Source organism: Giraffa tippelskirchi, chromosome 12, assembly GCF_054371585.1.
Source record: "Giraffa tippelskirchi isolate mGirTip1 chromosome 12, T2T-mGirTip1v1.2.pri, whole genome shotgun sequence".
In the NCBI taxonomy this organism is placed as follows: Eukaryota; Metazoa; Chordata; class Mammalia; order Artiodactyla; family Giraffidae; genus Giraffa; species Giraffa tippelskirchi.
Window position 1 is genome coordinate 140,646,244 of NC_137286.1, and position 21,662 is coordinate 140,667,905.

Here is a 21,662-nt window from a genome sequence, read left to right on the forward strand (position 1 = left end):
GCACCCATGGGTCTGTGCCCAGATGGTCACCTCTCAGCTCCCCAGAGCTCAGCTCCTCTTGCTCGTCCTATTTCAGCCACTGGGCTACGACGTTCCACAGTTGATGCAGTTCTCTTCCTGGGGGGCCCAGAGCATTCTCTACCTGTCTTCACAGCACCTGTTTCCCAGGAGGTTTATAGTCATGTGACTGCTATCTGCCCCACTGGGCTGGGGCTCCTCCAGGCCTGGGCCCCACATGTTTGGGGGGGGCGGTGCACAGAAGGCGCTCAATCCATGCAGAATGAACAAATGGACCAAGCAGCTAAGTGAGGTCACTATCACCCTCTCTCACATCCAATATGTAAGGTTGCTGTTTAGCCACTAAGTCATGTCCGACTCTTTGGTGACCTCATAGACTGTAGCCCGCCAGGCTCCTCTGTCCATGGGATTCTCCAGGCAAGAATACTGGAGTGGGTTACCATGCCTTCCTTCAAGGGATCTTCCTGACCCAGGGATCGAACCCGCATCTCCTGCATTAGCAGGCGGATTATTTTTTTTAACACTGAGCCACCAGGGAAGGCTTTATCCCAGATAAAACATAAAAGTGAGTAGGCATATATATATTTTAAACCTTCCCATTTTGGATCATGAGCTAATCAGATAGTAAAATTAGAGGAAAAAACAACTTTCACATAATTTTTAAAGATAAAAATGACCAAATATTCTAAAACAATGCCTATCTTAGAAGGTAATTTAATTTGGTACTGAACTATAGATGCTTTAAAATGAATCTTTTTATTTTTTTTACATTTAAATATGAAACTAGATTACTAAAACTGTGCTTAAGAAGAAGAAAGGCAGACAAGGCACTTCGAGAAAGTATCAAAACTGAATATTTAACTTTCTCTTTACAGCGCGGTTAAACAGGAATGTTTTAGGGTCTAGAAATTAATGATGTGATAAGCACTGCACGGTGGAGCCGTCCAGACACTTCATGGCAGTAACGACAACAACTCTGACTAATTTCAGCTAAGAAGGCAGGCCTTAAAGGGGATCACAAGGCCCAGTGACTCCTGGGTGGGCTGGAAGACCTGGCTCGGGGCCATGCAGGCAGAAGTGCACCCACAGTGACACCACTGGACGTGTTGCTGAGGCTGCCTGGCTGCCTGAGGACCCCTGCTCTCTGTATGGCTAGCTCCTGACTCCAAGAGGCGGGCGTCTCTGATAGGAGCACCTTTGTCCAGGTCTGCATCCAAATGGGACAGTCTTTGCTGCTCACGATAATCTGAAGATGGGTGATGCCCCAAATGGGAGAAGTGGGTCAGATCATGCCCATTCCAAGAGAACAACCAGTGTCTAGGACCCACAGTAGAATTCTAGGACCCACAGAATGTCTAGGACCCACAGTAGTATATGTCTGCTGTGCTCAGTCGCTCAGTTGTGTCCTACTCTTTGTGATCTCATGGACGTAGCCTGCCAGGCTCCTCTGTCCATGGGATTTTCCAGGCAAGAATACTGGAGTGGGTTGCCATGCCCTCCTCCAGGGGATCTTCCCGACCCAGGGATCGAACCCCCGTGTCCTGTGCCTCCTGTATTGGCAGGTGGGTTCTTTACCACTAGTGCCACCTGGGAAGCCTTAGGTGCTTAATGACGCAAAGGGAAAAGCTTGATGACGTGGGACAGATGCAAGCTGGTGACCTGACACTCACTTTGTGGGTGAATTTCACTTCCGGTGGGTATCAGCTTTAGGGGCCTTGAGTGCACACACCCACCTCTAAGAGTCAAGTCGCTATTTCATGAGGGTCGTGCGATCCACCCACTAACTCCGTTTACTCCATTACCCCATTGGAAGTCACGTACTTTTGCACTGTTCCAGAACTACCTGCTTAGCTGTGAAGGGAGGAGCAAAGGATCTTTCCCTCTGAGCAGAAAACGAACACCAACAAAGCTCTAAATATTTGATTGGGTGTAGCCCACACACAGCAGGGCGTGCCACAGGAAGAAAGGTCAATTTTTCCTCCTAATGATTTCTAGAAAAGATGCGCTGTGTCTCAAATGCTGACTCCACTGTCTCAAAGAAAATCATCATCTCACAGGCAACTCAACACTACAAGGAAGCATCTGGAAAACAGCCTTTAACACCAAGAAACTCCAGCCACAGCCTGTTTCACATTACTGCAGGCACGGTGCCAATGCACAGAGGAGGGCCTTTCATTAGACAGGGAAGGGGAAAAAAGCGGGTTCGCAAGTGAACAAAGGGGCACAGTGTGATGCTCCAGAAAACTCTGCCAAGACAATGTACGGGGGGGTCACAGAGCACCTTCATCTGCCTTCGCTCCCAGAAGGAAAGAGAAGCACAACCTTGTCCCGGGCGTCACGGTTCATGTCTCCCCGCCTCGCTCACCAGAGCTCTTCAACACGGATCCAGAGTTGACACTTCATACATCCTCTAAGAGTGGCAGAGCCCAGAAACTCTCAACAAATGGAATTTAAAAAAAATAATAGTAATAAAGGCAGACTTGCCTGGTGGTCCAGTGGTTAAGAATCTGCCTGCCAATGAAGGAGACAGAGGTTCGATCCCTGGTCCGGGAAGACCCCACATGCTGCAGGCAACTAAGCCTGCACACCACAACTCCTGAGCCCACGTGCAGCAGCGACTGAGTCCACGTGCCCTGGAGCCAGTGTTTCCCAGCAGGAGAAGCCACGGCAGTGAGAAGCCCGCACACCACAAATAGAGAGTAGCCACTGCTTTCTGCAACTACAGAAAAGCCCGCACAGCAATGAAGACCCAGCACAGCCAAAAAAATAAAGGCGCAGTCACATATCCTCGCTGGAAAGCAGCTATTAAGCCACATATCCCGCTAGAAAATAGCTATTAAGACACCCATGTGACACAGTTGCTCAGAGCTAACACACTTCTTTTGCTCCTAAGCACTTGGTTGCAAAGAGGACTGAAACAGAAACATCTGTGTTAAACTGCTAGATGAACTTGAGGCAAATTACAAGTGAAGAACTTGGATTCAAAATAAACACCAGGACTGAAGTCTGTGCTGTCGAAATGAAGCAAATCATTTACAGGATGTTACAAATAAAATATCTGCCAAACAGTCACCTCCTTACCCCTCTCCCCCTCCCCTCCACCCCACATCATACACGTTCCTTGCAGAGAGAATTTTCCTCAACACTTTCAATAGGAAAATGGCTTTTTCCACATTCGGGAAAATCTTTGACTTCAACATTTGCAGAGCATTAAAGACAATGTTACAAAGAGATGCTATAATTGTATCTACTAGAGAAAGAAAGGAGTGAATTCCTTCAGGTTCTCTCAACCCCTTAAGGCAGACACAGAACATCTGCTGAGTAGGGGTTGGTTTGGTTTAGTCACTAAGTCGTGCCCGACTCTTGTGACCCCATGGACTGTAGCCCGCCAGGCTCTTCTGTCCATAGGATTTTCCAGGCAAGAATACTGGAAAGGATAGCCATTTCCCATCACAAAGGTTCTAACTACACTCTTTCCACGTTCTTTCTCCTCTGGGCTCTCTCTGCCTCCAAGTTTCTTGTTCGGATTTTCTTTCAGCTTGATGAAACCCTTTTCTTCCCTTCCCACAAACCGATTTCTTCTTCCCTACCTCTGTAGTCAGCAACTGAAACAGAATATCATTTCCCCTGCACCCACTGGTGAGCAGAACTGGCTGGGGTTTTGCAAATTCAGCAAATCTGAGTCTCCACATATGAAACGAGGAGGGACTGCAGCCTCCTCGGGCAGCAAACTCCAGGTCGTCCGCAGCTGTCAGCAGGATGTCCTGATGCTCCCAGCGAAGGACACAGAAGGGGCCGGCTCACTGCTTGCAGCCAAGGACACACCTACCAGTGGGGGATCAGGCTTGCCCATCACTGCAGCAGATGCATGGGTGTGTGTGTGAGTGTGTGTGTGTGTGTGTGTCTGATGGGGGCATCCTTCTGGCCTAGAGTTCTGGAAATTTTGTCACAAAACCTGAAATAGCCTGCAAGGCTCTGCAATACCGTGGCCTTGTCATGTTAGAAAAACAGTCTCTCTGATATGTATGTGGGCTGGGGCCTCATGCAGGGCACACAGCCAGGGCAAAGCCTGAAGTTAGGCAAGGCTGGGAGACCCTGCTGCCAGCGATAAAAGGGGCCCTAAATCAAGGAGATGCTCTCTAAAAAAAGATGGGAAATCTAGAGCACGATGAGGGCTCAGATAAAGGCTCCGCCAAAGTTCAGTGGAGCAGCGGTCCCCAACCTCTGGGATCTAATGCATGGTAAGCCAAGGTGGGGCTGATGTACTAATGATAGAAATAAAACACACAATAAATATAATGCGCTTGAATCATCCTGAAACCATTCCCCCGCCGCCCCGGTCCGAGGTAAAAACTGTCTTCCACGAAACCAGTCCCTGGTGTCAGAGAGGTTGGGGACCATGGCCATAGAAAATAATCGATGCAGATCATTACTGAGATGCAGGCAAGTCAGTTTACCAGACAGACATCAAGATACGAACCTTATTGTTAACAATGGCTTCAGAGTCGTCAAAGACAAAGTCTCCATCGTAGCTCCGGGCAAAACACACGAGGGAAGCAAAACCCACAAGGAACTTCGCCCAGAAGGGAGGAAGAACAGAGGACGGGATGATGTGGTCCAGACTGGCGTCCCACTCAGCCATTCTGACAGCTGCGCCCCGCTGGCCTCCGGGTCCAGCATTCTGCTGGCTAGGAACCTGTGCCAAAAGTGACATGACATCAATACTCATCAAGGCCTTGGTAAAAGGGTTGACACAGTAGGTGGGCTTCCCAGGTGGTGCTCATGGTAAAGAACCTGCCTGCCAATACAGGAGACATAAGAGACACAGGTTTGATCCCTGGGTCAGGAAGATCCCTTGAAGGAAGGCATGGTAACCCACTCCAGTATTCTTGCCTGGAGAATCCCATGGACAGAGGAGCCTGGCGGGCTGCAGTCCATTGGGTTGCAAAGAGTTGGACATGACCAAAGCAACTTAGCATGCACACATACAGTAGGCATGTTTACCTCAAGTGAAAAAGAGCTAGACAGTCAATTATTTATTTATGCTGTGAGTTTATAGAGTGTGATCCTAAACAACTTTAAGGTGTGCTTTCAAAACTCAAGTGGGCAGAACCATCACCTTGGGAACAGGGAGCTTCTCCTGGGCCCAGATGCAACTGACCACGTCAGGAGTCCTTGGGTTTCTAATGTTGGATTATCCCTGAGAAACACTGATTTAAGGGAATCCTATGTTTATCAGCCTCATAAGACAGATCATCTTTATAGTCCTTGAACCAATTTACAAAGTTAAAAAAAAATTACCATCTTGCTTCATGCAATCAAGAAAAATCAATACATATTCATTGCTGGGTCTTGGCACAGCAATCATGTGTGTTTGTGTGTGCATGTGAAGCATGGTCCTGATTGTGAAAGAGCTTGTGGTCTCTCTGCAGAACAGACACTCCCGCCCATTCAATGAAAATCTGGGAGAAAGAAGAGTTTAACAGAAGTGAGGTGGCAGGCACATGCCCGTGGTTCCCACCCATGGAACAGAGAGAGCAAGGGGGGCCCATTGCAGACTGATGCTGGGGACAGCATCGTTCCAGCACTGTTAGGCTGTGTCCTAAAGGAGAGTGGGGGGCGGGGGGCTCTTCTAGGTGAGGACATGACCTCCAATGTTGGTGAGGGAGTCAAGTTATAAAGACACTTATTTTAACTTTTCTTTCAAATAGGCAAAACATTAAAATGAAATGTTGTCTCCCAGCCTTGCCATTTCTTACTTCGTTGGCCTTGCATGTGCTTCCTATCTTTTGAGTTCACGTCCTGTGCACTCAGCAAAGCAAAAGAACTTCTCAGCAGTCGCCTAAGAACTTCCTAACCTGGAATTCACCAATTATGAAACTCCAGCCCCTCCCCTATCCCACCACACCTTCAACAGGCACCCTCTGTGGTTTTACCAGGATCTTGTCTAGGTCTAATCCTATCTGACTTTGGCCAAGTTATTTCACCTCTCTGGGCCTCAGTTTCCTCACCTCTAAAATGGGGATGATAAGTAGGCCCACCTAACATGGTCGTCATGAAGGACACCCACTGAAAGTGCTTAGAAGCACTGGGTTTAGTGACTGTCAAAGGAAGGTTAGCTGTTATTACAAGCACTTTCTTCAAGGAAGGAGAAAGCACATTCATTTGAGAATCATTTGAGAATCCCCTGGAACATTTGGTTGACTGGTCCCAAGCAAGGCTCTCGTCTTCCCTACTAATGGAGCAGCCCCACTCCTTCACACTGAGATGGAAGAAAATTTCAGGCCCTTTGACTGGGAGGCACTTTAGATGTACAGATGACCCTTGAACAACTTGGTGGTTAGAGGCACTGACCCTCCTCACTGTTGAAAATCTATGTAGAGCTTATTATAAGTTCTTATCTTCAGTTCCTTGCCATCCAGAGACTCAACTAACCACAGACCATGTAGTCTTGGTTTGTTTGTTTTTTTTGGCTCCACTGCGTGGCATGTGGGATCTTAAGTTTCCTGACCAGGGATCAAACTTGTGCCCCCTACAATTTTGGTTTTTCTTTTTTAGTACTGAGGTCTTTACTACAGAAAGTAATCTGCATATAAATGTACCCACACAATTCAAAACCATGTTGTTCAAAGGTCAACATGAGTTTGAACCTGTATTTGTTTCCAGGTCTTCCAGGGAATACCCCAGATGATGGAATCAATGAGAAGTCAGCCCAAGGGGCCACTGGATGTCATGGGCCTCTTTTCCGCAGCCCTCTGTCTGAGTGAACATGCAGAGGATCCAACAACAGTCAACGGGACCCTCTCCTATGGCAGCACTGTTCCTGTCCGGCCCGGGGAAGAGGCCAGGTTTACCCCCCAGAGAGGAAGGGCTTTGCAACTCTCCAGCTTCTCCACCTGAGGTAACTCATTTGTAACTCATGCTTTCAGCAAGTACAGGGGGAATATTCCAGCCACTATGTGTCACTCCGCCGCCCCCCCCACGCCCCGCCTTTTTCACTGAAAGGATAAACCTCTTGTCAAATCCAAATTACAGTTGCAAACACATAGCAGTTGCAGGTCGAAATCACTGTGTCTGCATTTCAGCTCCAGAAACTACTCCTGCTACTAAAGATAAAATAAACAAGTGAAAAAGACTGAACAGTTAGGGAGCTACCCTGACATAATACGGAGGGAATAAAAGAGTTCTTTGGTTCAGAAAGTGAATATGAAGGAAAGCAAATGGTTTATATCAGTTTCATATCAATTTTAAGTGTGAAATGGAGCTGTGAGCTGACAGATGGTCCCATAACTGGTCTTCATGTTATCTGCTTCAGGCGCAGATATTTGAATTTGTTGTTCAGTTGCTCAGACGTGTCTGACTCTTTGTAACCCCATAGACTGCAGCATGCCAGGCTCCCCCGTTCTTCACCATCTCCTGAAGTTTGCACAAACTCACATCCATTGAGTCGATGATGCTAGTGTTTTACAAATGGATCTCTGAGGTTCAAATGGCCCTCTAGGAAGAGTACTGCATTGGGAACTAATTTGTGCTCCTGAATTAGTTGCTGCGGCAGAGGATGAGATGGTTGGATGGCATCATCAACTCAAAGGACATGAATTTGAGCAAACTCCAGGAGATGGTAAAGGACAGAGGAGCCTAGCGTGCTGCAGTCCATGGGATCACCAAGAGTCAGACACTACTTAGTGACTGAACAACATTAGTTGCTGTGCCTGCCTTTTCATCTCAGATTGTCTGTAACACACACTAGTGCTTTTGGTACTCAGGCAAGGGCTGCTGAGATAGACAGAAGGCAGACTACAGACCTGAACATCGGGGCCAGGCCTGGACTCTTGGGGGGTCAACAGGATGGATGCGCCCTTCTCAGAAGGGCTCCCCTTCTTCTCTGGCAGGGACATCAGGGAGCCTAGACTCTGCCCTGCTCCCCATCCTGGCTGGCTCTTCCCTCCTCATTGCTGCTTCCCTTCCCTGGTCCGAGATCCCCACTTCTCTGCTGCCCCCAAGGACGCTCACAAACTTCCTTTCCATTTGAGGCCTGATTGCTAATGGGCAGAGTAGGGTAGCTCAGAAAATACTGCGGATCAGTAAATGCAATTCTGCTACAGTGTGTCAAGAACGTTAGTCTAGCCCAGTGATTAAGAAGCCCAGTGATTAAGAGCACAGGCTCTGTGGGCAGACAGACTTGGACTTGCTACCTACATGACCTTAAGCTGCCTGGTCTTCCCAAGGATCCATTCCTCATCAGCACCATAGGGTACCAGGAGGTTGTGCTAAGGATTAAACGAGAGCATATATGGAAACAGTTGGTTCCCACTACTGTTATTATTATTGGGCTTTCCTTGTGGCTCAGCTGGTAAAGAATCAGCCTACAATGCAAGAGACCTGGGTTCTATCCCTGGGTTGGGAAGATCCCCTGGAGAAGGGAAAGGCTATCCACTCCAGTATGCTGGCCTGGAGAATTCCATGGGCTTTATAGTCCATAGGGTCCCAAAGAGTCAGATACGACTGAGGGACTTTCACTTCACTTCATTATTCTGCAGAGATTAGTTCCCAGTGCCCAGTCCCTGACGTCCTGTCTTGGGATCACCCATGTTGCCATCATGTTGCTGCAGCTCCAATATTTTGATCACCTGATGCAAACATCTGACTCAGTGGAAAAGACCCTGATGCTGGGAAAGATCGAGGGCAAGAGGAGAAGCAGGTGGCAGAGGATGAGATGGTCAGATAGCATCACTGACTGAATGGACATGAGTTTGAGCAAACTCCAGGAGATAGTGAAGGAGAGGGAAGCCTGGCATGCTGCAGTCCATGGGGTCGCAAAGAGTTGGAGACGACTGACTGAACAACACGTCGCCATCAACTTTTATTCCTGAGGATGGGTTAGCCAACCAAGGCCAGCAGTAGCCCATCAGGTAACCTAATGCAACTGAGAGAAGGGCACCCTTCTTTTGGGCAGACCCAGGGCACTGGCTTCGTGACCAGGCGTCTGTATGTCCTGCATAAACCACACAGCCGAACACATTAATCCTCCTCCTCCATCAGTTGATGGACTTTTTTTCCACAAGGATCGCAGCCAGGCTGGAAGCTCAGGTACAAGAAGCCCTGCCAGCATGAAGTGGCTCCTGGAAGGAGACAGGTCCCTTCCACCTTTTTGTACCAGGAGAAGGAAAATGGCAATCCAGTATTCTTGCCTGGGAAGTCCCATGGACAGAGAAGCCTAGCGGGCTACAGTCCATGGGGTCGCAAAGAGTCAGACTCGTGACTAAACAGCAGCATGAATCAGGAAAAGGCACACGTTCTGTTTCTCTCTCTGGATGGTCCCTGGGCGGCATCACCCCATTCGTCTTCCCCAGGCGATGTCCTGCCTGCGAGCCCTGGCTCCTGGGCCATGGAAGTTTGCCTCATGGACTGAGAAGAAAGGAGCAACATGATGGCCTCGGGTTCAGCCCACGCAGGGCTCCAGTTAGCTTCACCAGTGACCACACTGTTGATCGAATTTCTGTCCCATTCCTGTGCTTACCCCCACTGTGTTGCGAATTCACTGGCACCTGTATGTAGTTAGATTTGGAACTGAAGCACAAGCCTCTTTATTTTCACTATCTCAAACTCCTTATACCAAGCTTCTATTTTCAGGGGGTTAAAGCCAATCAATCAATCCTCAATGAAAAGATCAAAGAGACCTCAGAGAGGGCACACCATCCCACAAAAGCTAACACACAACAGTCACTGAGCTCTGAACCCTGGGGACTCGGTGACGCCTGACACAGCAGCCTGGACTGCAGTAAGGAGGTGACAGATCCAATCTACATGATCCCTGGAAAAATTAGCAAAGAACACCTACTAAAAAATACTCTTCCAGCTGCACTGAAGGGCCTTCTGGCCTCAGACTGGCCTTTCCAGCTCATCACTAACAATCCATCCACACACCGGTTGCCCTCTGTCAGCCGGAGATAAGACAGGGCGTTTGGAAACCAGAATAAAGAACACAACCGTTCCTGATCCAGCACCTGGAGACCGGAGCTAGCTGCTCCTCTCTTGGGGCCCCCAAGGCACTGGAGACTCATCTCTCCCGCCCTCCCCCCACGCAGCGCAGAACACAATGCTACTCCAAGTAGCTTCCTCTTCGGAACGCCTTCTCGGTTTAATTCAGTAACGCGCGAGGGCCATGCCTGCCGACAGCAAGAATGACGGCGGGAGGTTCGACATTCCCAGTTCCACTGTCCCAGAAAGTTTCCAGCTTGCTAGCTTGTAGCCATTTTCCCATCGAAGTCAGTGGGTGACACTTCACCCCACCTCCCTCTGGGGCGCCCCAGGCGCGGTCGGGGCTGCGGGGAGAGGGGACAGGGAGGGGGGACCCCGTGAGTCCTCACTGTTAACAGTTTCTCAAGAAACACTCCCCATCCATCTGCGCTCCAAGAGAAAGAGCAGCGTGGGATGACTCACGGGGCTCTGGCTAGCTCGTTCCTCTAACTCCTCCTTTCTTTTGTGTGAGGTTAAAAAAAGAAAGAAGAAAATACGCACAGCCTACAGACACAACATCAACAAGACGAGAAGCCCCGCGGAGTTCGCAGGAGGTGAGGCGGCGGTTGCGCCACCCGCTCGGCTTCCCGAAACTCCAAGCCCGGCGCAGGGAAGCGGCAGCTCGGTGGTGGCCCCGGGCGCCCCGGCCCAGGGCACGCCGCTCGGCCGGGCAGCCAGCGCGGGGCGGCTGGCACTCGCGGCGCGGCGAGGGCGCCGCCTTTCCCCCTGGGCGGGCGGCCAGGAGGCCCGGCTGCGCCCAGCCATCGCTTGCGCGGCGGCCAGCTGGTGGGGTGGCGCGGGGGCCCGCGGCCAGGTGTCCGCTCCGGGGGACGCGCCAGAGGCGCCCGTGCGCCCGGGGTCGACGGGGCGCCCGCGCTGCCGGGGCGGCGGTGAGCGCGCCCCCTCCACGCCGCGCCCTTTGTCCCGCGTGCCGCTGACACCCGGGCGCACGGCGCCAGGGCCCGCATCCGCCGTGACCCCGGCCCCGGCCGCAGCCCGGGTCCCGGAGCCAACTCCTCCAGCCGCGCCGCCGCCGGACCCGGCTCGGACTGCCGGGGCTCGGGGCGCGGCGGGCAGTGGGGACCGCCCGCGTCCGCTCGGCGCCCAACTCCACTCGCCCAGCCGCGGCGCCCTCGGCCCTGCAGGGGCCGCCCCGCGCGTTACCTGCAAGGAGCCCGAGCGGCGGCCGCATCTCCCCGGCGGACGCGGGAAGTCCGGCGGCTCTGGGCCCCCGCCCCGAGCTGGGCAGGGGGAGGGGCCGCGCGCGCCGCGCCCCGCCCCCCCGCCGCGTCCCCCCGCCGCGTCCCCCCGCCCCGCGCCGCCCGCGCCGCGCGCTGGCCCGCACCGCCCGCAGCTCCCCACGCGCCCGGGCGCCCCCTCACACCCCCGCCGCCTCGGCCCGCCCCCTCCTCGCGGCCATTGGCTGCACCTGCCGTCACTTTCTCTGGCGCCGCCGGTCCCTCTCGAGCTCATTGGCGGGCGCGCCGGTGACGTCAGGCCAGAGGGCGCGAGTCGCGGCGCAGGGAGCCGCCAAGGACTGAGAGGCGGACTCGGCGCTAGAGGAGGAAGCGGAGCCTTGGGCGTGGAGCCCCGGGTGGGGCCCGGCAGCGGAAAGGGACGGCCCCAGCGTGGCAGCGGGCTGCGGGGGCCGCCGCGGGCATGTACCCCCTTTCCCCCCTGCCCCTCGCGGCGCTGGAGCCCGTTCCCGGTTTGTCGGGCGCTTCTCGCGCTGCCGGTGGCGCTCAGCGGAGGAGTGCTGCCGCGTCCCTGCAGGAAAGGGAGCTGGATCGCAGCGACCCGGACGCTAGACTTCCTCCTGCCTGAGAGGAGCTGTTTCGAGTGTGTGTCTCAACTTTCTGCGTCTCTGGAAAGACCCGATGAGACTGCGTTCTTCCGTCCAAGGCCCTGCTGTTCCCCCGCCTTTGTTTTTAGCAGACCCTGTTCCACGGCTCTAGGCTCGCATCTCCTGCTGACCCACGAACCCTGCCGACTCCTCCATCCAAGTCATTTCTGTCCTGAACTTACGCTTCCAACCGCATTGACATTCCGCGCGTTTCATAACCCCCATTCTTAGTAGATTCCTCTGCCTCCTGTGTCAAAAAAAAAAAGAGAAACTTTCTCCACTTTCCACTGCCAAGTCTACAAAGTGTTAATCGTTCAGTCGTGTCCGACTCTTTGAGACTCTATGGACTGTAGCCTCTGTCCATGGGATTCTGCAGGCCAGAAGACTGGAGTGGGTGACTATTCCCTTCTCCAGGGGAATCTTCTGGACCCAAGGATGGAAAGTGAAAGTCGCTCAGTCGTGTCTAGCTCTTTGTGATCCCATGGACTGTAGCCCACCAGGCTCTTCTGTCCATGGGGTCCTTCAGGCCAGAATACTGGAGTGGGTGGCCCATTCCGTTCTCCAGAGGATCTTCCCAACTGAGGGATCAAACCCAGGTCTCCCGGATTGCAGGCGGATTCTTTACCGTCTGAGCCACTACGGAAGTCTCAAACCTACAAAGCTACTCCTGTTACTAAAAACACGGATTCTGAACCCTCCCTCCATCCTGCTTTTCCCCCAGTATCACAGAGTCCTATCTTAGCTCAGTATCTCCCTCCTCACTGGACCCTAGTCATCCGCATTCTATGAACCCCAAACTTTCCTCTCCTCCACATACCCTCCCAGCTGCCCCTCTGCCTCGCTCCTGCTCTCCATAGCTGAACTCCTTGAAAGGTTGTGGCCCACGCTTCTCTAGTCTCCCAGATCGCACTCAGTTCTTGGTTTCTGCATTCTACTGAAACTCTCTTGGCTACCTGCAGTTGATAATACAAAGTACACTGTCCTACTTCATTTGACCTAATCTCTTACCAAAGTTCATTCTTTCTTAGAACACTCTGGTAAGAGCGATAATCTGCCCCGTTTCCCCCCAGTCTCCTTGGCTTGCTCTTGGTCTGCTTCTTGATAACATCCAAGTGATGTATTTTAAAGATCTCAGCCCTCTGCTCTGAAGCCACAATTTTCGCTGCATGATTTAACACACTGCCAACATTTCAGTGAATATCTTCTAAATTTTCAGTTCAGATCCTTCCTTCTCTGAGCTCCAAACCCGTGTATCTAGCTTCCTATTCAGCTTCTCCACTTGGTTGTTACCAGAACCTCGAATGGAACTCGTGCAAAGTGAGAGGCGTGCTCTCACGGCTTGCTCCCCTTCAGGTCTCCCTGTCACGGTGATGCGCCTAGTACTTCCCCAATCTGCCATCACCCTTGGCATGTTAACAAGTCACCAAGACTCTACTTGCAACATGGGGATCAATCTGAACAATTCTTTTCTTTTCACTGCTGCGTTTAGTGCTGTGCTACTGTGTGTGTCTTCCTAACCCACGTTCAGTTATGTCACACTGGCAGATTGCGGTCAGTCACTGTGCGAGTATTTCAGTTCAGTGGCTCAGTAGTGTCTGACTCTTTGCGACCCCATGGACTACAGCACGCCAGGCTTCCCTGTCCATCACCAACTCCCGGAGCTTACTCAAACTCATGTCCATTGAGTCGTGATGCCATCTAACCATCTCATCCTCTGTTTACACCATGGAAATTGGCAAACACAAATCAGAGCTCGATTTGATGTTTTGCCCACTGTCGTCTTTGCTAGATTTAAGAAAGGGATGGAGGAAATAATAATGCAGATGAAACTTAAAAATGTGTTGCGCTTAGTGATGACATGAAAAGATCTTAATTTAGTGGGCTTAATTTGTACAAAGGTGAGACATAGTTGAACAGATGACATATCAGATTTAATGACAACGAATGTATTGGGAAAAGAGCAGATTGAGATGCAATTCCATTTGTGAAATTATGGCTGAATTACAAGCATCGGTTGGATATAGACACAACCCCTTAGCAAAAATCGACAAAAGTGTTCCTTGAGATTCTATCAGCTACCAGCACAGCTGGTGAAGAATCTGCCTGCAATGCAGGAGACCCTGGTTCAATTCCTAGGTTGGGAAGTTCCCCTGGAGAAGGGATAGTCTACCCACTCCAGTATTCTTGGACTTCCCTGGTGGCTCAGACGGTAAAGAATCCACCTGCAATGCAGGAGACCTGGGTTCAATCCCGGGGTTGGGAAGATCCCCTGGAGGAGGGCATGGCCACCCACTCCAGTATTCTTGCCTGGAGAATCCCTATAGACAGAGAAGCCTGATGGGCTGCAGTCCATGGGATTGCAAAGAGTACAAGCATTGGTTGGATATACACACAAGCCTTTAGCAAAAAGCAACAAAAGTGTTCCATGAGATCCCATCAACTATGTAGAATTTCCAGGAAAAAGTATTTGCCTGCTTTTACCATTACTTGCAAACTGTGTGTTACAATCCTTTATGTCATTTGTTACATTTATAATACATACACGTGTGTGTATGTGTGTGTGTGTGTGCGCGCGTATATGCCTAGGCTTATATGTTTATTGTCTCTGGAGAACAAGTTGTTAAGCATTTACTAACATACTACTGGTTGACATAAATTTGCCAGTGAGTGAATGGTGAAAATGAAAGGTTATATTTAGTTTTACGACTGCCTTTCAATTCTCTATAGACGATACACTCCTTACTTCCTACCCCCAGGACGATTCACTCTCACTGTGGCCACACATGGCACATCCCTGCTCCCAGTGTTCTTAGACTGAAGGCCCCAATGCTGCTGCCTGACCTGGCCCCTTGCCTGCTGCCCCTGAGTTATCTCATGGCCCTGTCACCTCTGTTTCCTGAGCTGAGCCACCAGGGCCTCTTCTAGTCTTACAGGGCGCTCTTCCCCTGTCCATCTTGGACTTTTCACATACCCGAAAGTGCTCCCCTCTGCTCACCTCCATGACACTCAACTAACTCGAATCCATACTCGGATCTCTGCGCAAATGTCCATTGCTCAGAAAAGCCTTCCTTGAATTCTCTCTTTCAACACCCTTAGGTGCCTCTGAATATGCTTTCATAGTTCTTATCACCATTATTGCTAACTAACCACATGCTCATTATATCAAGTCCATCTCCATCATTAGACTTCCACGGAGGCAAGGACCGCATCTGTCTGAACGACTGCACCCCTTGCTGACAGTCCATGGTGTCTCTCAGAGACAAGTACATTTCTGAAAGTCATTCTGCGTGTTACTGGCAGTGTTTGGAGTCAGAATTGGAATCTCCTGGCTTAATCCAGGGGTGTTCTGCTCCATGAACTACTGAGCTAGCCGTGATCAAAATGATTTCATACTATGTACTGAGCACGCGGCAGGCTCTGTGGAGAATATAAAGATAACCAGGGTACTGATTCTCTCTGTCACAATCTTATGGTTTAATAAGAAGTGTAAGCTGCAGAGAATATCTCCCTGCTGCTGGGCCATCCACTGACCCCTACCCCTCAGCCCCAGCCCCTTGGATAGGAGCTCCGGGGTCACCACACTCACGGAATGTGCTTAATGCGTGCCAGGCACTGTGCGGCTGCTTTGCAAATGTAATTTTATTTTATATTTTTAAAAAGGCTTGTTTCTTTAATTTTTTGACGGTGGTGGGTCTGCTGCTACCTGCGGGCTTTCTCTGGTTGCACTTTCTAGTTCTAGTTTCTCTTTCTTCGTTATGGTGCACGGGCTGCTCATTGAGGTAGATTCTCTCACTGCAGAGTAAGGGCTCAAGGCACGCGGGCGTCAGTAGTTTTGTTCCAGTTGTTCCAGGCACGTGGAATCTTCCCAGACAGAGGATGGAACTCATGTCCCCTACGTTGGCAGATGGATTCTTATCCATTCTACCACAAGGGAAGTCCCCCATCAGTATGTTTTATCAGATGGCACTTGGAAGAGCATAGAGTACCGAGGGAGATTTTTATTTTTTTAACTTCTCCATGGGGCATGCAGAATCTCAGTTCCCCTACCAGGGATGGACCTGTGCTGCCTTCCATTGGAAACACAGAGTCTTAACCATTGGACCGCCAGGGAAATCCTGAGAATTTTATTTTTAACACATAAAAGATTTGAATTTGTTTGTATGCTGAGAAGTAAGAACCAGAAGAGAGGGAGAGGCTGAAGGTGAAGGAGGAAAAAATAAATAATATGGATTATGATCTCTTAAAACTAAGAAAAAATTTAACCCAGAGACAGGTTGGAATAGATACTTCCTTTCCCATTGAGCTAAAAAGAATTTAATGATGCTAAATCACATGAACTTCCCATTCGCGCACTGTCTAATTTTTTGAAACATCTTATATTTTGACCTGTTCACCCACATTAACCAGTTAGCAGTCTATCTGCTGTCTCTTAAATTAACTTCCTCTTGTCTTTATTTCTCCTGAGTGTTCCTCTTTTCAAGAGACTCTCGATCATTTCTATTTTTAGAATTCTCTGATTTCTGTAAGAGTTGTGAGAACTTTTGTAGGTCAATCAATATTTGCCTGGTGTAGAATTTTGTTTTTTTAGTATTTTTATATGGAGAAAAAAATGCTTTCGAAAGAATGCCAAAGGGTTTCATTTGCTTAATCTTAAAGCATCATATTTTTAACAAAGCATCACATTTAAGTGATATTTCTATAAATTTTCTTTTTTAATGTGCATTTTCAACACTAGGTATGTGACCATAAATTAAGCAACAGAGCTTGTGTACCCTATGTGGTTATATTCAAACCTAAACTTTAAGTCGTAAAATAATTGGTGAAAGCAGTGTGATATTAGGGGAGGAAATAAACAGCTAACACAGACAACTTGCTCTATGCCCGCACTGTCCTAGGAATGTTGTGTATATTAACTCACATAGCCCACCAGGCTTCTCTGTCCATAGGATTTTCCAGGCAAGAATATTGGAGTGGGTTGCCTTGCCCTTCAGGGGATCTTGCTGATCCAGGGATCGAACCCTTGTCTCTTAATGTTTCCTGCATTGGCAGATGGGTTGTTTAATGCTAGTGCCACCTGGGAAACCCTAATGTATAATATATTTACTGTATAAGGTAGATCAACTCTTACTACCCCTCTATTCATAGATGTGGGCCTTGAGACACAATAGAGTTATATAACAGCTGGATGTGGCAGAGCTGGGAGGTGAGGTCAGACAGCCTGGCCAGGAACAGGTCAAGATTTATTGGTTCACTCTCTTGCCCCCACACGGCCAAGAATTTCAAAACCTGCATCTTTATTTCCTCAGCCTTTACTGTCTTCCAGCATCTTATCCTCTTCTCTTCATCTCAGCTGTCTTACCTTAAATCACTATTTAAAATAAATATTATGCTGATGTAACAGGAACAATAATAACAGTTAATCTTCACTGACAACTTAGCATGTGTCAGCATGTGTCACGCTTTCATGGATTATTTTATATGAACCTAATATCTGCCTGGAGCTTGCTATTATACTGATTTTACGGATGTATGGGCCAAATGAGTTGATGTATACAGCATGCCTAGGACGGTACGGGCACAGAGAATTATCTCCACCAGATATAACACATATATAAAACATTCTGATATAACTTTGCCGAGTTTGAGCTAAAACTCGTTAATGTCATTCAGGACAGTAAAATTGTAGCCTTTTGACCAGACAGAAACGACTTGCATCTCCAGTGGACAAGGTCTACAGATTAACATGTAAATTCACAGAGATGCAACTCTTAACCTAACAGTAAGTAGAAAAAGCAGCTACAGGGAGTCCCCTAAAAAAAGTCAGTAATACGCGGCTGAGCCTGTTAAACAATGCCCCCAGTGTATTATACGCGGCTGAGCCTGTTAAACAATGCCCCCAGTGTATTAGCTTCCCAGGGCTGTTGTAACAAATTACCATAAACTGAGTGGTTTAAAACCACATAAAGTTTATTCTCTCACAGTTCAAGAGAAAAGAAGTCTGAAATCAGCATGTCCGCACCACCGGTTCTTTCTGGAGGCTGTGAGCGAGGAACCAGGCTTCTCTTTGAGCTGCTGGTGGTGCCTGGAGATCCTTGGTGTTGCTTGGCTTGTAGACACACCACCCCAGTCTCCGCCTCCGTCACCACATGGTGTTCATTCCTGTGAGCCTGTCATTTCCCTGTGTTTCCTCTCGATAAGGACCCCAGTCATACTGGATTGGGGTCCCATGGTACTCCAGTGTGACCTCATCTTAACTAATTCCATTTGCAAAGACCCTGTTTCCAAACACAGTCACATTCTGAGTTTCTGGAAAGGGCATGGCTCTGAGAGGCAGGGAGGGGACACTTTTGAACCCAGTATGCTCATTATGACAGTAAAAGGACATGCCACCTACTTTTGAATCTTATTTCCAAGTTTGAAGGACTTCTCAGCTGTGGCAATCACTTACATTCCTAGTCTCTCCCTGATGTCAGGAGGCAACAGTTAGAACTGGACAGGGAACAACAGGCTGGTTCCAAATAAGGAAGGGAGTACATCAAGGCTGTATATTGTCACCCTGCTTATTTAACTTATATGCAGAGTACATCATGAGAAGCACTGGGCTGGATGAAGCACAAGCTGGAATCAAGATTGCCAGGAGAAATATCAATAACCTCAGATATGCAAATGACACCACCCTTATGGCAGAAAGTGAAGAAGAACTAAAGAGCCTCTTGATGAAAGTGAAAGAGGAGAGTGAAAAAGTTGGCTTAAAACTCAACATTCAGAAAACTAAGATCATGGCATCTGGTCCCATCACTTCATGGCAAATAGATGGGGAAACAATGAAAACAGTGACAGACTGTATTTTTTTTAGGCTCCAAAATCACTGCAGATGGTGATTGCAGCCATGAAATTAAAAGACGCTTACTCCATGGAAGAAAAATTATGACCAACCTGTGAAAGTTAGTCACTCAGTCATGTCCGACTCTTTGCGACCCCATGGACTATACAGTCCATGGAATTCTCCAGGCCAGAATACTGGAGTGGGTAGCCTTTCCCTTCTCCAGGGGATATTCCCAACCCAGGGATTGAACCCACGTCTCCCAAATTGCCGGCAGATTCTTTACCAACTGAGCCACAAGGGAAGCCCATCTAGACAGCATATTAAAAAGCAGAGACATTACTTTGCCAACAAAGGTCCATCTAGTTAAAGCTATGGTTTTTCCAGTAGTCATGTGTGGATGTGAAAGTTGGACTATAAAGAAAGCTGAGCATTAAAGAATTGATGCTTTTGAACTGTGGTGTTGGAGAAGACTCTTGAGAGTCCCTTGGACTGCAAGGAGATCCAACCAGTCCATCCTAAAGGAAATCAGTCCTGAATATTCATTAGAAGGACTGATGCTGAAGCTGAAGCTCCAATACTTTGGCCACCTGATGTGAAGAGCTGACTCATTTGAAAAAACCCTGATGCTGGGAAAGATTGAAGGCAGGAGGGGAAGGGGACGATGGAGGATGATGTGGTTGGATGGCATCACTGACTCAATGGACATGAGTTTGAGTAAACTCCGGGAGTTGGTGATGGACAAGGAGGCCTGGTGTGCTGCAGTCCATGGGGTCGCAAAGAGTTAGACACGACTGAGTGACTGAATGGAACTGATCTGAGCTGACGTCTTATGTGTTTCAGTGTTAGTCACCCAGATGCAAGAATCTCTATGCTTATTGATAAAATACGAAGGAAAGATACTATGTGTGTATGTGTGCTCAGTCATGTCCAACTCTATGTGACCCGGTGGACTGTAATCCGTCAAGACTCCTCTGTCCATGGGATTCTCCAGGCAAGAATACTGGAATGGGTTGCCATTTCCTACTCCAAGGGATCTTCCCAACCCAGGGATCGAACCCGTGTCTTTTGCATCTCCTGTATTTGCAGGCGGATTCTTTAACTCTGTGCCAAAGGTAGAGATAAAATAAGAATGCTTGAATGTAATGATGCAAAAGCTTCATGTCCAGTGCAGGTCTCAGGTCACTCATTGATCTTACTTGGGGGAGAAATCATTTTCTTGAGCTGTTTTGATGTGCAGCATGCCCCTAGAATTATTTAGGCAGATTCAGGAAAGTCAGTCTTGACTCACATTAAAAATGAAGGAGGGGATTTCAAGGCAGCTTAAAATTTTAAGGCAGTTACACAGGCAGCTTCCCTGCCCTCCTCTTTTTGTTTAAATGACAGCTTCTAAATAGTATGTCCAGTTAGGCAAAAGTAAGGATTTTATAACAGAGCAAAGCTTCCCAGGTGGCGAAGTGGTAAAGAATCCACCTACCAATGCAGGATGCACAGGAGACAGGGGTTCGATACCTGGGTGGGGAAGATCCCCTGGAGGAGGGCATGGCAACCCACTCCAGGATTCTTGCCTAGAGAATCCCATGGACAGAGGAGCCTGCTGGGCTACAGTCCATAGGGTTGCAAAAAGAGTCAGACATGACTGAGCAGCTGAGCACGCATGACAAAGGTAGTACTGTTCATCTAAGTTAGTCTCTATAACAAGTCTCTTTAGAGTAGACTTTTGTTGGTGGGGGGTTGGAAAGTCACTTCCAAGCCTGCTCTTAGTAATATGAATGTTAGGTGGATAAGGATCCATTACCCTGGGGAAGATTTCGGTGTAATTTAACAGGAGCTCTTTGAGGCTCTGTTCCCCAAGCAAACGACACCTGTGGTTTGGCAGAGATGGTTACTGAATCAGAAGGCAGGTAGATTTGAGAGGAAAGTGATTGAGGCTCATTTCCTACACTTTCAGTGTTTGTTCATCTTTTAATTTTTAAAAATGTTTTGGCCACACTACGTGGCGTGTGGGATCTAGTTCCTTGACCAGGGATGGAACCTGTGCCCCCTGCAGTGGACGCAGAGAGTGTTAATGGCTGGATGACTAGGGAAGTCCCCCTACACACATTCACTGTTGAGATTACATATACTTCAGACTTTTTCTGATGAATCAGAATGGCCCCAACCCAGCTCAAGTCAGTTGATAGGAAAACTCACCTAGGACTCAAATGGGAACTCATGTATCTATCCGTTCATCAGCCTGTCTATATCTCTCTATCTACCTATCTATCCATCTACATTGATCTATTTGGGAGGGAATATATCTGGGCTGCTGAACTATGCTCAGCACAACACAAATATTTGTGGACTTCCTAAATCTAAATGTTCTGGTCAAGACTCATGCTGGAGAAATGGTTGAGCATGTGGCTGAACTAAATGTGTTATCTCCTACACTCTAGTCTAGGGTACAATTGTGTCCGAAACCAAGAAGCCATAATTGCCAACCAGGCCTCTATCAAACACATTGGTCCCAGAGAGAGGGTGCTGGGCTTAACGTGCAAAACTCAGGTTTTCCTCTGCCTGGTCTTTGGGGGCTGAGCAATTCAACTTTGAATTCTTGGCACTGAAATGGCAGGTATATGGAAGATTTCCAGAAGGAGATAATGACATTTCTGATGAATAGGGCAGGTGATGACTCAAGCAACAAATGAGAAAAATAACATGGATAAGGATGTTGATTTTCTCCAGGTTGATAAAGTAGCTCAGCCAGTTACAAGGCTGTCAGTGACATTTTTGCCCAATTTTCTTCTTGTTTCAAGTCACCACTAGGTAAGTGAATCCTTCCTTTTCCCCTTCTTGTTATGAAACCTCTGGCTTCCTGCCTACAATTGTGTCATTCCTATTTCTGGAAAAACATTCAAGAGAGTTGGGTAGAATGATCTCATTAAGAACAAATGATGACACACATTCTGTTAGTTTTCT

General features: G+C 48.7%; 1 protein-coding gene across 7 annotated transcripts in view; it reads right to left on the minus strand.

The window, feature by feature from the left end:
• The window catches only part of TMTC4 (transmembrane O-mannosyltransferase targeting cadherins 4), a 55,918-nt gene extending 44,650 nt beyond the window's left edge, over positions 1–11,268 (minus strand). For 4 of the 7 annotated variants that reach the window (XM_081548999.1, XM_081549000.1, XM_081548995.1 and 1 more), the window contains exons 1-2: positions 11,203–11,268; positions 4,499–4,714 (exon numbers count right to left, since the gene is read on the minus strand). In XM_081548999.1, coding sequence (XP_081405125.1) covers positions 4,499–4,660 — 162 coding nt within the window. In that variant the 5' untranslated portion in view covers positions 4,661–4,714; positions 11,203–11,268. Of the gene's footprint in view, positions 1–30; positions 158–4,498; positions 4,715–11,202 lie in introns of all 7 variants that reach the window. The other 3 variants (XM_081548998.1, XM_081548996.1, XM_081548997.1) reach the window with 2 other exon arrangements.
• Between the last annotated feature and the right edge of the window lie 10,394 nt (positions 11,269–21,662).